This window comes from Opisthocomus hoazin, chromosome 29 (assembly GCF_030867145.1).
Source record: "Opisthocomus hoazin isolate bOpiHoa1 chromosome 29, bOpiHoa1.hap1, whole genome shotgun sequence".
Classification (NCBI taxonomy): Eukaryota; Metazoa; Chordata; class Aves; order Opisthocomiformes; family Opisthocomidae; genus Opisthocomus; species Opisthocomus hoazin.
In genome coordinates this window covers 1,405,200-1,421,829 of record NC_134442.1, presented here as the reverse complement: position 1 = coordinate 1,421,829, position 16,630 = coordinate 1,405,200, and the positions used below count along the sequence as shown (strand labels likewise).

The following is a 16,630-nucleotide window of genomic DNA, read 5'->3' as shown; positions in this document are numbered from 1 at the left end:
CTTGCCCTTTGCGCCCTCCTTGACTGCCTGCAGCCCCATTTTGCCGGGCGTGGAAATCCTTGCCTTGCGCACGAGAGTGAATTGGACTCAGGCACGGTTAACTGTGAAACCTGGCAACTTTATTCCAAGAACTAAGTCAGCTTCAGCATTTGTGTGCACTGGGAAGTGTTGCGGAGGAAGAACCGGACTCGACACGATGATCAATGTGATCACGTACAAGCCGTTTATTAGCCTCAGATAGCTCACTTTTATATTCCCCACTACATACGCGGCGATTCCCCATTGGTGATAATCAATTTAACTCACATAGTAACTCGATTATGATTGGTGTGCGTCACTAGCTCACGCGCAGTGCTCGTGGCCTTCTTGCAGGCGGCAAGTTCCTCTTCGGCATCTGGGAGTTGTTTGTCTCTGCATTCTTACTTCCTCATTCCAACCGCAGTTTGTCCTCTGGATGCTCTTGCGGCCTTATGCTAAGGCTCTGCGGCCTTAGGCTAAGGCTTCATGGCCTTCTAGAGAAATGCTGGATTGCTCACATGTCCCCAGTCCTTTAATGCTTCATCCTCCACAGGGAGGAGAGCGGGCAGCACAGAGCAGGCCTTTGATGCTGAGGCTGCCTTTGGAGCAGCAGGCATTGCCCCAGAAGGAAATGATCATGGTCCAGTGCAGCCTGCGCTGGTTCCTGTTGATCCTGCTCCTCAAGCCTTTTTTCCCCTGAGGAACTGCAGGAGCTCCTTCAGAAGAGTAAAGAATTCCACCAGCTTCTGGCGTGGAAATGGACAGGAGCTAATGCTGCCCGACTGTGTTGGTGCTGGTGTTGGCCTTGGCCTCTGAGAGGGGCTTGAGGTGGAGAGAAAATGACTCCATGGCTGTGCTGTTGGACTATCTCTTCTTGCTGAGCGCAGTCCCATCTGTAGCAGGATCCAGTCGTAGAAGTGCTGCGTGGAGGTGTAGACTCCAGGCTGGTTTGGTCTGGCACAGCCTCTCCCCCAGCTGGTCACTCCAACAAGCCAGAAGTAGTCGTTGGTGTTATCTTTGCAGACCAGAGGACCACCGCTGTCACCCTGCAGCGGAGGAGAGAGGGTTAAGGTGGTGTTGGGTGGCCCCGGTCAGCACTCTGGCTGGCTCCTTCTCTCCCGCAGCAGCTGCCAGAGCTGTCCTGACTGCACACAAAGGCTCTGCTCAGGTGCTGGAGCCTACAGAAGCTTGTCTGGCAGGGGGTGGTGGGCCAGTCAGGCAGGGCTCTCTCTCTGTCCTCTTTGCACAGTGATCCTGGATGTGTGGAAGGGGGATGTTGCAGGACTGGGCTCTGGAGCTGTGGGCTGCCCAGAGCACTAGATGGGCTTTGTGGGCAGAGAGCCAGGCCTCTGGGACAAGGGCGGCCCTGGGCAAGGACCTGCATCTGGGCAAGGGGAGGTGAACCCCAAGAGTGGAGGGGACCCAGCAGTGGCAGGCTGACTTGCCAGGCAAAGCACGCGCTGGGGCAGGTTTGGGCGGTTGCCACAGGGCTGCCTGTGCTGTTGGGGGTGGACTTGTAGCACGCTCCTACCTGGCAGGTGTCGATGCCGCCCTGCGGATAGCCAGCACACAAGTTGTGGCTGTGGATGGCCCCTCCGTACCAGCGGCTGCTGTTGCAGAGCTTGATATCGATGAGGCGGACCTTGGCCTCCTGCAGGACATAACTTGGTCCCCCAGCTGTCAGCACAGAAAGGAGTTAACAGCCAGCAGCTCGCTGCCAGTTCTCCTCTCCTCCCCCCCACCCCCTCCCCGGCGTCTGGCTGAAGCCCTGCCCTAGGGCTGGGCTTTGCGTCTCCAGAGGCACTGTGCCGCTGCTGTCTCCCTTCTGTCTTGCTTGGGGTAATGGGCCAGGCCCACCTCTCCATCGGCATGCACCCCGCAGCCCGACTCTGGCTTTCGCCTCTGCTGTCAGGAAGCCCACCCCGCCTCCCCAGTGTGCCCAGCCTGCGCTCAGGACACCACTCCCTTTTGGGAACTCACCTCTTGCAGTCGTGGAACCCCAGCCACTGACGTAGCAGCTTCTCAGCTGCGACACTCTCAGCCAGGCGTCGGGCACACAGGCAAGCTGCACGTAGTAGCCGCACAGGACAGGCTGGTCCAATTCCAGCAAGGCAATGTCGTTCCTCTGCGTGATGTTGTTGTAGTGCTCGTGAACCAGTAGCCGCTTAATAGTGCGCACTTGGGTCTCAGGGCCCAGCTGAGTCAAGTGGCTGGCCCCGATCACCACGTGCCACATGGTGATGTGCCTGCAAGGCAGGTGGAGAGAGGGGTCAGAGGGAGCGCAGCCACGTGCTGCAAGCAGCCCAGCAGTTGCCTGCCTTCTGCTGCACAGGGCAGAGAGGAAGGCAGCGCTACGGAGGGTGCGACTGCCCTAGCACGCTTTGGGCACAAGGAGTGTCGGGCGGGAGGCTGCTAGGAAGCCGTGGCGTGAGCCCAGCCCTCTCACGAGCAGTGTCTCAGCTGGGCTTGGCAGTGCCCAGGCACTGGGCGTGCTGCAAGGAAGCGGGATGGCGCTAGCACGTGCTGCTGTGGAGCGGGCACGTGCTAGTGCTGTGGGGCTGTTCCCTGGTCCTCCTTACCCGGGCGTGATGAAGCAGTGGGCTGCTGTCAGCACCCACTGTGGGCTGATGAGCGACCCTCCGCAGACATGCGCTATGCCTCCTATGATGGGCTTCTGGATGCTGACGATCCAGGGCCAGGCCCCTAGCTGGGCATCGGTGCCACCCACGACGCGTGACATGCCGTAGTAAGAATCCATGGGCCGGTGCCCGCAGGTCCCTCTGTAAGCAGAAACTGATGAATGTCCTGCTCGGTGGCTTGCTGCTGTTGAGGCTGCAGGTCAGCCCCCTTCCCCCCCACCAGGCGCTGCATGGACAGCAGGACCGCGGAACCCTGTGGGGCATGCGTCCATCTACCCCTGTTTGTGCTTGAGCCCCGTAGGCGAGTTGTGCCAGCGGCCTGGCTGCTGGCAAGGAACTGAGGCTCCCACATGGCGTTTGGGAAGCTTTGGTGTGGCCAGGGGGAAAAGCGAGCACCCGCCAGTGAAGCCCACAAGGGCTGCCCCAGCTCCCTCCCAGAGCCTCGGGCCACTTACCCACAGTTGTCCCACATGCCGTACGCCGGCCAGCACACGGCCAGCAGGACCAGGACGGGGAGAAAATTCATGGCTGCCAGCGGCACGTGGCAGCTGCAAGAAGCGAGAGCTGGTGGCCAGCAGGGCAGCAGCCGACGTAGTGCCTGCAGCAGTCCCGCTGCCCAGGGAACCCTTGGCCCCGTGGCTGATGTCACAGAGTGGCTGGTTCCGGGTGCTGGGCACGGTGGATTCTAGGGGGGGGCGGGCAACATGGAGGGTTCCGAGCAGGAGGGGAGGCAGAAGCTGGGCTCGGACACCCCCAGCAGACCCCCGCTGAATGCTCTGCTTGCGGGACGAGGCTCTGCAGACCTCGTGGCAGGCAGCAGCGCCTGCCTCCCAGTGCTGCCTGCTAACAGCTAGCCGGGAAAACCAAGTGTGGCACCATAGCCTCTTTGGGAAGTTCACTGCCACCCCGCTCTGCGCAGCCGCTTGCCACCAGGTCCTTCCCAAAGAAACTGACACCGCAGAACGGAACTACTACAGGCAGTAGGCACCTGGTTGGGGGCTGAAGAGCCAATCTGCTTACAGCCGCGGCAGGCAAGCAGGGATGTGCAAGCCAAATCAACCAAGTATAGCCAAGCACTGCCATCCTGTCCTGCACAAAGCACAGCGAAACACAGATGGAGCACGCTCCACGCTGGCTCTGTCTGCCACCGCAACGCCCTCTGACAGGCTCCGTGTCCTTGCTGTCTACCAGCTACATTGCTCTTCTGGGCCAACACTGGTGCGGGCAGTCGCACTGCCTGCTATGCGTGGCCACAGACGTGCAATTGGAAGCAGCATGGCTTCATAGGCACTAGAAGACGTCCCCAAACAAACCGCACTCCACGCTGCTTTGGTTTTCAAAAATTGACCTGAAGGTGGTGCCCGATATCTGCTTAGAGCAGGCAGAAGGTGGCCTTGGAGAACGTCACTTGTCTTCTGTGGATACTCTGTGATGCCAGCAGCAGATTTTTGCAGGTGGTTAAGACGGAATGGTGTGAGAGGTGGGCACACTTCAGCAATATGTGAAGGAAGAGCTGGGGTCATTCTGGGGAGAGCACTCTGGCAGAGACAGCTTTGCTTGTTTGGCTGAGCCCTGTCCCTAATCACCACAGCCCCCAAACAGGTAGTGCAGAGGGGACGTGCCTAGGTGGGAAGCAGCTCGGGGTATGCGTGGTCAAGCACCTCCAAGTCCTTCCTGACTCCAGCAGGTGGAGATGTGGCCGGTGGTTGGCAGGCCTGGTCCTCTTGTAAGGTCTGTGAATGCTGGGGCTGATCAGTCAGGTAGGTTGCAGCCACATGCCACCCACGGGACTGAAAAGGTCTCTGTCCTCTTGCTCGAGAGCTAGGCCAGCTTCAGGTTCGCTAGTGCACTGCGCACGCACACAGCGCTCCCACCAGGAGCTGGCCCGAGACACTCGGTCTTTCCAACTGCGGGGTCCCTATGACCTGTGTTCCCTTCTGCCATCGCCAGCAGCCAGGCCGCTAGACCCACCCCTCTAGCAGGTACAGAGCGGGGCCACACAGAAAAGGATGTGGAATGGCTCTCAAGAAGAAGGTCGGACAGGCTGTGGGGAGTAGGGACAGGGTTCAGCCAAACAAGCTAAGCAACCGGCACTTTGCTTATGCTCAAGGACGAGCTTCTTGAGCCCCCCTTCTCTCCATTTTCCACACTTATTCATCCCCCTCGACTTCCTTGGCTCCTCACTTTCTCTGCCCTTGTCTCCTCCCAATCAAGGGACCTAGCCCCGCCTACTAGTCCCCCTTGCTCCCAGGTCTGTCACATCTGGGAACAGATTAGGTCTTTCAGGGGCTGTTAGCTAGGTCATCTTGGCCTTGCGTGGCATTACTGCAGTGGTTTCCTGGCTACAGCTGTCCCTGCCAGAGTCCTCTCCCCAGAATGACCCCGGCTCTTCCTTCAGATATTGCTGAAGTCTGGCCACCTCTCACACCATTCCCCCTTAACTTCTGGTGACATCTGGCTCTTCCTCATGGCACTGTAACTCCTGCCAGCTTTCTTTCATCTTTCCATTTAGCAAAGGCTTCAACCAGGTCCTAATCATCATCCCCAGAGTTGTCTGCAGGTCGCATCATTATTTTGCATCCTCTTGCTAGCCTCAATGTGCCAGTCTTCTTCATGCCATGGTGGCTCTGAGCACGCTCCTGTCTGACCAGCCATGGTGTCAGCCCTGCTGAGCGACTCTTGCCCTTTGCGCCCTCCTTGACTGCCTGCAGCCCCATTTTGCCGGGCGTGGAAATCCTTGCCTTGCGCACGAGAGTGAATTGGACTCAGGCACGGTTAACTGTGAAACCTGGCAACTTTATTCCAAGAACTAAGTCAGCTTCAGCATTTGTGTGCACTGGGAAGTGTTGCGGAGGAAGAACCGGACTCGACACGATGATCAATGTGATCACGTACAAGCCGTTTATTAGCCTCAGATAGCTCACTTTTATATTCCCCACTACATACGCGGCGATTCCCCATTGGTGATAATCAATTTAACTCACATAGTAACTCGATTATGATTGGTGTGCGTCACTAGCTCACGCGCAGTGCTCGTGGCCTTCTTGCAGGCGGCAAGTTCCTCTTCGGCATCTGGGAGTTGTTTGTCTCTGCATTCTTACTTCCTCATTCCAACCGCAGTTTGTCCTCTGGATGCTCTTGCGGCCTTATGCTAAGGCTCTGCGGCCTTAGGCTAAGGCTTCATGGCCTTCTAGAGAAATGCTGGATTGCTCACATGTCCCCAGTCCTTTAATGCTTCATCCTCCACAGGGAGGAGAGCGGGCAGCACAGAGCAGGCCTTTGATGCTGAGGCTGCCTTTGGAGCAGCAGGCATTGCCCCAGAAGGAAATGATCATGGTCCAGTGCAGCCTGCGCTGGTTCCTGTTGATCCTGCTCCTCAAGCCTTTTTTCCCCTGAGGAACTGCAGGAGCTCCTTCAGAAGAGTAAAGAATTCCACCAGCTTCTGGCGTGGAAATGGACAGGAGCTAATGCTGCCCGACTGTGTTGGTGCTGGTGTTGGCCTTGGCCTCTGAGAGGGGCTTGAGGTGGAGAGAAAATGACTCCATGGCTGTGCTGTTGGACTATCTCTTCTTGCTGAGCGCAGTCCCATCTGTAGCAGGATCCAGTCGTAGAAGTGCTGCGTGGAGGTGTAGACTCCAGGCTGGTTTGGTCTGGCACAGCCTCTCCCCCAGCTGGTCACTCCAACGAGCCAGAAGTAGTCGTTGGTGTTATCTTTGCAGACCAGAGGACCACCGCTGTCACCCTGCAGCGGAGGAGAGAGGGTTAAGGTGGTGTTGGGTGGCCCCGGTCAGCACTCTGGCTGGCTCCTTCTCTCCCGCAGCAGCTGCCAGAGCTGTCCTGACTGCACACAAAGGCTCTGCTCAGGTGCTGGAGCCTACAGAAGCTTGTCTGGCAGGGGGTGGTGGGCCAGTCAGGCAGGGCTCTCTCTCTGTCCTCTTTGCACAGTGATCCTGGATGTGTGGAAGGGGGATGTTGCAGGACTGGGCTCTGGAGCTGTGGGCTGCCCAGAGCACTAGATGGGCTTTGTGGGCAGAGAGCCAGGCCTCTGGGACAAGGGCGGCCCTGGGCAAGGACCTGCATCTGGGCAAGGGGAGGTGAACCCCAAGAGTGGAGGGGACCCAGCAGTGGCAGGCTGACTTGCCAGGCAAAGCACGCGCTGGGGCAGGTTTGGGCGGTTGCCACAGGGCTGCCTGTGCTGTTGGGGGTGGACTTGTAGCACGCTCCTACCTGGCAGGTGTCGATGCCGCCCTGCGGATAGCCAGCACACAAGTTGTGGCTGTGGATGGCCCCTCCGTACCAGCGGCTGCTGTTGCAGAGCTTGATATCGATGAGGCGGACCTTGGCCTCCTGCAGGACATAACTTGGTCCCCCAGCTGTCAGCACAGAAAGGAGTTAACAGCCAGCAGCTCGCTGCCAGTTCTCCTCTCCTCCCCCCCACCCCCTCCCCGGCGTCTGGCTGAAGCCCTGCCCTAGGGCTGGGCTTTGCGTCTCCAGAGGCACTGTGCCGCTGCTGTCTCCCTTCTGTCTTGCTTGGGGTAATGGGCCAGGCCCACCTCTCCATCGGCATGCACCCCGCAGCCCGACTCTGGCTTTCGCCTCTGCTGTCAGGAAGCCCACCCCGCCTCCCCAGTGTGCCCAGCCTGCGCTCAGGACACCACTCCCTTTTGGGAACTCACCTCTTGCAGTCGTGGAACCCCAGCCACTGACGTAGCAGCTTCTCAGCTGCGACACTCTCAGCCAGGCGTCGGGCACACAGGCAAGCTGCACGTAGTAGCCGCACAGGACAGGCTGGTCCAATTCCAGCAAGGCAATGTCGTTCCTCTGCGTGATGTTGTTGTAGTGCTCGTGAACCAGTAGCCGCTTAATAGTGCGCACTTGGGTCTCAGGGCCCAGCTGAGTCAAGTGGCTGGCCCCGATCACCACGTGCCACATGGTGATGTGCCTGCAAGGCAGGTGGAGAGAGGGGTCAGAGGGAGCGCAGCCACGTGCTGCAAGCAGCCCAGCAGTTGCCTGCCTTCTGCTGCACAGGGCAGAGAGGAAGGCAGCGCTACGGAGGGTGCGACTGCCCTAGCACGCTTTGGGCACAAGGAGTGTCGGGCGGGAGGCTGCTAGGAAGCCGTGGCGTGAGCCCAGCCCTCTCACGAGCAGTGTCTCAGCTGGGCTTGGCAGTGCCCAGGCACTGGGCGTGCTGCAAGGAAGCGGGATGGCGCTAGCACGTGCTGCTGTGGAGCGGGCACGTGCTAGTGCTGTGGGGCTGTTCCCTGGTCCTCCTTACCCGGGCGTGATGAAGCAGTGGGCTGCTGTCAGCACCCACTGTGGGCTGATGAGCGACCCTCCGCAGACATGCGCTATGCCTCCTATGATGGGCTTCTGGATGCTGACGATCCAGGGCCAGGCCCCTAGCTGGGCATCGGTGCCACCCACGACGCGTGACATGCCGTAGTAAGAATCCATGGGCCGGTGCCCGCAGGTCCCTCTGTAAGCAGAAACTGATGAATGTCCTGCTCGGTGGCTTGCTGCTGTTGAGGCTGCAGGTCAGCCCCCTTCCCCCCCACCAGGCGCTGCATGGACAGCAGGACCGCGGAACCCTGTGGGGCATGCGTCCATCTACCCCTGTTTGTGCTTGAGCCCCGTAGGCGAGTTGTGCCAGCGGCCTGGCTGCTGGCAAGGAACTGAGGCTCCCACATGGCGTTTGGGAAGCTTTGGTGTGGCCAGGGGGAAAAGCGAGCACCCGCCAGTGAAGCCCACAAGGGCTGCCCCAGCTCCCTCCCAGAGCCTCGGGCCACTTACCCACAGTTGTCCCACATGCCGTACGCCGGCCAGCACACGGCCAGCAGGACCAGGACGGGGAGAAAATTCATGGCTGCCAGCGGCACGTGGCAGCTGCAAGAAGCGAGAGCTGGTGGCCAGCAGGGCAGCAGCCGACGTAGTGCCTGCAGCAGTCCCGCTGCCCAGGGAACCCTTGGCCCCGTGGCTGATGTCACAGAGTGGCTGGTTCCGGGTGCTGGGCACGGTGGATTCTAGGGGGGGGCGGGCAACATGGAGGGTTCCGAGCAGGAGGGGAGGCAGAAGCTGGGCTCGGACACCCCCAGCAGACCCCCGCTGAATGCTCTGCTTGCGGGACGAGGCTCTGCAGACCTCGTGGCAGGCAGCAGCGCCTGCCTCCCAGTGCTGCCTGCTAACAGCTAGCCGGGAAAACCAAGTGTGGCACCATAGCCTCTTTGGGAAGTTCACTGCCACCCCGCTCTGCGCAGCCGCTTGCCACCAGGTCCTTCCCAAAGAAACTGACACCGCAGAACGGAACTACTACAGGCAGTAGGCACCTGGTTGGGGGCTGAAGAGCCAATCTGCTTACAGCCGCGGCAGGCAAGCAGGGATGTGCAAGCCAAATCAACCAAGTATAGCCAAGCACTGCCATCCTGTCCTGCACAAAGCACAGCGAAACACAGATGGAGCACGCTCCACGCTGGCTCTGTCTGCCACCGCAACGCCCTCTGACAGGCTCCGTGTCCTTGCTGTCTACCAGCTACATTGCTCTTCTGGGCCAACACTGGTGCGGGCAGTCGCACTGCCTGCTATGCGTGGCCACAGACGTGCAATTGGAAGCAGCATGGCTTCATAGGCACTAGAAGACGTCCCCAAACAAACCGCACTCCACGCTGCTTTGGTTTTCAAAAATTGACCTGAAGGTGGTGCCCGATATCTGCTTAGAGCAGGCAGAAGGTGGCCTTGGAGAACGTCACTTGTCTTCTGTGGATACTCTGTGATGCCAGCAGCAGATTTTTGCAGGTGGTTAAGACGGAATGGTGTGAGAGGTGGGCACACTTCAGCAATATGTGAAGGAAGAGCTGGGGTCATTCTGGGGAGAGCACTCTGGCAGAGACAGCTTTGCTTGTTTGGCTGAGCCCTGTCCCTAATCACCACAGCCCCCAAACAGGTAGTGCAGAGGGGACGTGCCTAGGTGGGAAGCAGCTCGGGGTATGCGTGGTCAAGCACCTCCAAGTCCTTCCTGACTCCAGCAGGTGGAGATGTGGCCGGTGGTTGGCAGGCCTGGTCCTCTTGTAAGGTCTGTGAATGCTGGGGCTGATCAGTCAGGTAGGTTGCAGCCACATGCCACCCACGGGACTGAAAAGGTCTCTGTCCTCTTGCTCGAGAGCTAGGCCAGCTTCAGGTTCGCTAGTGCACTGCGCACGCACACAGCGCTCCCACCAGGAGCTGGCCCGAGACACTCGGTCTTTCCAACTGCGGGGTCCCTATGACCTGTGTTCCCTTCTGCCATCGCCAGCAGCCAGGCCGCTAGACCCACCCCTCTAGCAGGTACAGAGCGGGGCCACACAGAAAAGGATGTGGAATGGCTCTCAAGAAGAAGGTCGGACAGGCTGTGGGGAGTAGGGACAGGGTTCAGCCAAACAAGCTAAGCAACCGGCACTTTGCTTATGCTCAAGGACGAGCTTCTTGAGCCCCCCTTCTCTCCATTTTCCACACTTATTCATCCCCCTCGACTTCCTTGGCTCCTCACTTTCTCTGCCCTTGTCTCCTCCCAATCAAGGGACCTAGCCCCGCCTACTAGTCCCCCTTGCTCCCAGGTCTGTCACATCTGGGAACAGATTAGGTCTTTCAGGGGCTGTTAGCTAGGTCATCTTGGCCTTGCGTGGCATTACTGCAGTGGTTTCCTGGCTACAGCTGTCCCTGCCAGAGTCCTCTCCCCAGAATGACCCCGGCTCTTCCTTCAGATATTGCTGAAGTCTGGCCACCTCTCACACCATTCCCCCTTAACTTCTGGTGACATCTGGCTCTTCCTCATGGCACTGTAACTCCTGCCAGCTTTCTTTCATCTTTCCATTTAGCAAAGGCTTCAACCAGGTCCTAATCATCATCCCCAGAGTTGTCTGCAGGTCGCATCATTATTTTGCATCCTCTTGCTAGCCTCAATGTGCCAGTCTTCTTCATGCCATGGTGGCTCTGAGCACGCTCCTGTCTGACCAGCCATGGTGTCAGCCCTGCTGAGCGACTCTTGCCCTTTGCGCCCTCCTTGACTGCCTGCAGCCCCATTTTGCCGGGCGTGGAAATCCTTGCCTTGCGCACGAGAGTGAATTGGACTCAGGCACGGTTAACTGTGAAACCTGGCAACTTTATTCCAAGAACTAAGTCAGCTTCAGCATTTGTGTGCACTGGGAAGTGTTGCGGAGGAAGAACCGGACTCGACACGATGATCAATGTGATCACGTACAAGCCGTTTATTAGCCTCAGATAGCTCACTTTTATATTCCCCACTACATACGCGGCGATTCCCCATTGGTGATAATCAATTTAACTCACATAGTAACTCGATTATGATTGGTGTGCGTCACTAGCTCACGCGCAGTGCTCGTGGCCTTCTTGCAGGCGGCAAGTTCCTCTTCGGCATCTGGGAGTTGTTTGTCTCTGCATTCTTACTTCCTCATTCCAACCGCAGTTTGTCCTCTGGATGCTCTTGCGGCCTTATGCTAAGGCTCTGCGGCCTTAGGCTAAGGCTTCATGGCCTTCTAGAGAAATGCTGGATTGCTCACATGTCCCCAGTCCTTTAATGCTTCATCCTCCACAGGGAGGAGAGCGGGCAGCACAGAGCAGGCCTTTGATGCTGAGGCTGCCTTTGGAGCAGCAGGCATTGCCCCAGAAGGAAATGATCATGGTCCAGTGCAGCCTGCGCTGGTTCCTGTTGATCCTGCTCCTCAAGCCTTTTTTCCCCTGAGGAACTGCAGGAGCTCCTTCAGAAGAGTAAAGAATTCCACCAGCTTCTGGCGTGGAAATGGACAGGAGCTAATGCTGCCCGACTGTGTTGGTGCTGGTGTTGGCCTTGGCCTCTGAGAGGGGCTTGAGGTGGAGAGAAAATGACTCCATGGCTGTGCTGTTGGACTATCTCTTCTTGCTGAGCGCAGTCCCATCTGTAGCAGGATCCAGTCGTAGAAGTGCTGCGTGGAGGTGTAGACTCCAGGCTGGTTTGGTCTGGCACAGCCTCTCCCCCAGCTGGTCACTCCAACGAGCCAGAAGTAGTCGTTGGTGTTATCTTTGCAGACCAGAGGACCACCGCTGTCACCCTGCAGCGGAGGAGAGAGGGTTAAGGTGGTGTTGGGTGGCCCCGGTCAGCACTCTGGCTGGCTCCTTCTCTCCCGCAGCAGCTGCCAGAGCTGTCCTGACTGCACACAAAGGCTCTGCTCAGGTGCTGGAGCCTACAGAAGCTTGTCTGGCAGGGGGTGGTGGGCCAGTCAGGCAGGGCTCTCTCTCTGTCCTCTTTGCACAGTGATCCTGGATGTGTGGAAGGGGGATGTTGCAGGACTGGGCTCTGGAGCTGTGGGCTGCCCAGAGCACTAGATGGGCTTTGTGGGCAGAGAGCCAGGCCTCTGGGACAAGGGCGGCCCTGGGCAAGGACCTGCATCTGGGCAAGGGGAGGTGAACCCCAAGAGTGGAGGGGACCCAGCAGTGGCAGGCTGACTTGCCAGGCAAAGCACGCGCTGGGGCAGGTTTGGGCGGTTGCCACAGGGCTGCCTGTGCTGTTGGGGGTGGACTTGTAGCACGCTCCTACCTGGCAGGTGTCGATGCCGCCCTGCGGATAGCCAGCACACAAGTTGTGGCTGTGGATGGCCCCTCCGTACCAGCGGCTGCTGTTGCAGAGCTTGATATCGATGAGGCGGACCTTGGCCTCCTGCAGGACATAACTTGGTCCCCCAGCTGTCAGCACAGAAAGGAGTTAACAGCCAGCAGCTCGCTGCCAGTTCTCCTCTCCTCCCCCCCACCCCCCCGGTGTCTGGCTGAAGCCCTGCCCTAGGGCTGGGCTTTGCGTCTCCAGAGGCACTGTGCCGCTGCTGTCTCCCTTCTGTCTTGCTTGGGGTAACGGGCCAGGCCCACCTCTCCATCGGCATGCACCCCGCAGCCCGACTCTGGCTTTCGCCTCTGCTGTCAGGAAGCCCACCCCGCCTCCCCAGTGTGCCCAGCCTGCGCTCAGGACACCACTCCCTTTTGGGAACTCACCTCTTGCAGTCGTGGAACCCCAGCCACTGACGTAGCAGCTTCTCAGCTGCGACACTCTCAGCCAGGCGTCGGGCACACAGGCAAGCTGCACGTAGTAGCCGCACAGGACAGGCTGGTCCAATTCCAGCAAGGCAATGTCGTTCCTCTGCGTGATGTTGTTGTAGTGCTCGTGAACCAGTAGCCGCTTAATAGTGCGCACTTGGGTCTCAGGGCCCAGCTGAGTCAAGTGGCTGGCCCCGATCACCACGTGCCACATGGTGATGTGCCTGCAAGGCAGGTGGAGAGAGGGGTCAGAGGGAGCGCAGCCACGTGCTGCAAGCAGCCCAGCAGTTGCCTGCCTTCTGCTGCACAGGGCAGAGAGGAAGGCAGCGCTACGGAGGGTGCGACTGCCCTAGCACGCCTTGGGCACAAGGAGTGTCGGGCGGGAGGCTGCTAGGAAGCCGTGGCGTGAGCCCAGCCCTCTCACGAGCAGTGTCTCAGCTGGGCTTGGCAGTGCCCAGGCACTGGGCGTGCTGCAAGGAAGCGAGATGGCGCTAGCACGTGCTGCTGTGGAGCGGGCACGTGCTAGTGCTGTGGGGCTGTTCCCTGGTCCTCCTTACCCGGGCGTGATGAAGCAGTGGGCTGCTGTCAGCACCCACTGTGGGCTGATGAGCGACCCTCCGCAGACATGCGCTATGCCTCCTATGATGGGCTTCTGGATGCTGACGATCCAGGGCCAGGCCCCTAGCTGGGCATCGGTGCCACCCACGACGCGTGACATGCCGTAGTAAGAATCCATGGGCCGGTGCCCGCAGGTCCCTCTGTAAGCAGAAACTGATGAATGTCCTGCTCGGTGGCTTGCTGCTGTTGAGGCTGCAGGTCAGCCCCCTTCCCCCCCACCAGGCGCTGCATGGACAGCAGGACCGCGGAACCCTGTGGGGCATGCGTCCATCTACCCCTGTTTGTGCTTGAGCCCCGTAGGCGAGTTGTGCCAGCGGCCTGGCTGCTGGCAAGGAACTGAGGCTCCCACATGGCGTTTGGGAAGCTTTGGTGTGGCCAGGGGGAAAAGCGAGCACCCGCCAGTGAAGCCCACAAGGGCTGCCCCAGCTCCCTCCCAGAGCCTCGGGCCACTTACCCACAGTTGTCCCACATGCCGTACGCCGGCCAGCACACGGCCAGCAGGACCAGGACGGGGAGAAAATTCATGGCTGCCAGCGGCACGTGGCAGCTGCAAGAAGCGAGAGCTGGTGGCCAGCAGTGCAGCAGCCGACGTAGTGCCTGCAGCAGTCCCGCTGCCCAGGGAACCCTTGGCCCCGTGGCTGATGTCACAGAGTGGCTGGTTCCGGGTGCTGGGCACGGTGGATTCTAGGGGGGGGCGGGCAACATGGAGGGTTCCGAGCAGGAGGGGAGGCAGAAGCTGGGCTCGAACGCCCCCAGCAGACCCCCGCTGAATGCTCTGCTTGCGGGACGAGGCTCTGCAGACCTCGTGGCAGGCAGCAGCGCCTGCCTCCCAGTGCTGCCTGCTAACAGCTAGCCGGGAAAAACAAGTGTGGCACCATAGCCTCTTTGGGAAGTTCACTGCCACCCCGCTCTGCGCAGCCGCTTGCCACCAGGTCCTTCCCAAAGAAACTGACACCGCAGAACGGAACTACTACAGGCAGTAGGCACCTGGTTGGGGGCTGAAGAGCCAATCTGCTTACAGCCGCGGCAGGCAAGCAGGGATGTGCAAGCCAAATCAACCAAGTATAGCCAAGCACTGCCATCCTGTCCTGCACAAAGCACAGCGAAACACAGATGGAGCACGCTCCACGCTGGCTCTGTCTGCCACCGCAACGCCCTCTGACAGGCTCCGTGTCCTTGCTGTCTACCAGCTACATTGCTCTTCTGGGCCAACACTGGTGCGGGCAGTCGCACTGCCTGCTATGCGTGGCCACAGACGTGCAATTGGAAGCAGCATGGCTTCATAGGCACTAGAAGACGTCCCCAAACAAACCGCACTCCACGCTGCTTTGGTTTTCAAAAATTGACCTGAAGGTGGTGCCCGATATCTGCTTAGAGCAGGCAGAAGGTGGCCTTGGAGAACGTCACTTGTCTTCTGTGGATACTCTGTGATGCCAGCAGCAGATTTTTGCAGGTGGTTAAGACGGAATGGTGTGAGAGGTGGGCACACTTCAGCAATATGTGAAGGAAGAGCTGGGGTCATTCTGGGGAGAGCACTCTGGCAGAGACAGCTTTGCTTGTTTGGCTGAGCCCTGTCCCTAATCACCACAGCCCCCAAACAGGTAGTGCAGAGGGGACGTGCCTAGGTGGGAAGCAGCTCGGGGTATGCGTGGTCAAGCACCTCCAAGTCCTTCCTGACTCCAGCAGGTGGAGATGTGGCCGGTGGTTGGCAGGCCTGGTCCTCTTGTAAGGTCTGTGAATGCTGGGGCTGATCAGTCAGGTAGGTTGCAGCCACATGCCACCCACGGGACTGAAAAGGTCTCTGTCCTCTTGCTCGAGAGCTAGGCCAGCTTCAGGTTCGCTAGTGCACTGCGCACGCACACAGCGCTCCCACCAGGAGCTGGCCCGAGACACTCGGTCTTTCCAACTGCGGGGTCCCTATGACCTGTGTTCCCTTCTGCCATCGCCAGCAGCCAGGCCGCTAGACCCACCCCTCTAGCAGGTACAGAGCGGGGCCACACAGAAAAGGATGTGGAATGGCTCTCAAGAAGAAGGTCGGACAGGCTGTGGGGAGTAGGGACAGGGTTCAGCCAAACAAGCTAAGCAACCGGCACTTTGCTTATGCTCAAGGACGAGCTTCTTGAGCCCCCCTTCTCTCCATTTTCCACACTTATTCATCCCCCTCGACTTCCTTGGCTCCTCACTTTCTCTGCCCTTGTCTCCTCCCAATCAAGGGACCTAGCCCCGCCTACTAGTCCCCCTTGCTCCCAGGTCTGTCACATCTGGGAACAGATTAGGTCTTTCAGGGGCTGTTAGCTAGGTCATCTTGGCCTTGCGTGGCATTACTGCAGTGGTTTCCTGGCTACAGCTGTCCCTGCCAGAGTCCTCTCCCCAGAATGACCCCGGCTCTTCCTTCAGATATTGCTGAAGTCTGGCCACCTCTCACACCATTCCCCCTTAACTTCTGGTGACATCTGGCTCTTCCTCATGGCACTGTAACTCCTGCCAGCTTTCTTTCATCTTTCCATTTAGCAAAGGCTTCAACCAGGTCCTAATCATCATCCCCAGAGTTGTCTGCAGGTCGCATCATTATTTTGCATCCTCTTGCTAGCCTCAATGTGCCAGTCTTCTTCATGCCATGGTGGCTCTGAGCACGCTCCTGTCTGACCAGCCATGGTGTCAGCCCTGCTGAGCGACTCTTGCCCTTTGCGCCCTCCTTGACTGCCTGCAGCCCCATTTTGCCGGGCGTGGAAATCCTTGCCTTGCGCACGAGAGTGAATTGGACTCAGGCACGGTCAACTGTGAAACCTGGCAACTTTATTCCAAGAACTAAGTCAGCTTCAGCATTTGTGTGCACTGGGAAGTGTTGCGGAGGAAGAACCGGACTCGACACGATGATCAATGTGATCACGTACAAGCCGTTTATTAGCCTCAGATAGCTCACTTTTATATTCCCCACTACATACGCGGCGATTCCCCATTGGTGATAATCAATTTAACTCACATAGTAACTCGATTATGATTGGTGTGCGTCACTAGCTCACGCGCAGTGCTCGTGGCCTTCTTGCAGGCGGCAAGTTCCTCTTCGGCATCTGGGAGTTGTTTGTCTCTGCATTCTTACTTCCTCATTCCAACCGCAGTTTGTCCTCTGGATGCTCTTGCGGCCTTATGCTAAGGCTCTGCGGCCTTAGGCTAAGGCTTCATGGCCTTCTAGAGAAATGCTGGATTGCTCACATGTCCCCAGTCCTTTAATGCTTCATCCTCCACAGGGAGGAGAGCGGGCAGCACAGAGCAGGCCTTTGATGCTGAGGCTGCCTTTGGAGCAG

At 58.8% G+C, this 16,630-nt stretch overlaps 3 protein-coding genes across 3 annotated transcripts; all 3 read right to left on the bottom strand.

The window, feature by feature from the left end:
- Positions 1-698: 698 nt before the first annotated feature.
- On the bottom strand, positions 699-2,791 carry LOC142364776 (acrosin-like; the record flags this gene model as incomplete). The annotated part of the gene is made up of 4 exons (XM_075444904.1): positions 699-1,064; positions 1,550-1,695; positions 1,999-2,264; positions 2,598-2,791. Coding segments are annotated over 4 exons (972 nt in total), but the record flags the coding sequence as incomplete, so codon positions are not given.
- Positions 2,792-6,033: 3,242 nt separating this feature from the next.
- On the bottom strand, positions 6,034-8,126 carry LOC142364775 (acrosin-like; the record flags this gene model as incomplete). The annotated part of the gene is made up of 4 exons (XM_075444903.1): positions 6,034-6,399; positions 6,885-7,030; positions 7,334-7,599; positions 7,933-8,126. Coding segments are annotated over 4 exons (972 nt in total), but the record flags the coding sequence as incomplete, so codon positions are not given.
- A 3,242-nt stretch (positions 8,127-11,368) lies between these two features.
- Positions 11,369-13,458, bottom strand: LOC142364774 (acrosin-like; the record flags this gene model as incomplete). The annotated part of the gene is made up of 4 exons (XM_075444902.1): positions 11,369-11,734; positions 12,220-12,365; positions 12,666-12,931; positions 13,265-13,458. Coding segments are annotated over 4 exons (972 nt in total), but the record flags the coding sequence as incomplete, so codon positions are not given.
- Between the last annotated feature and the right edge of the window lie 3,172 nt (positions 13,459-16,630).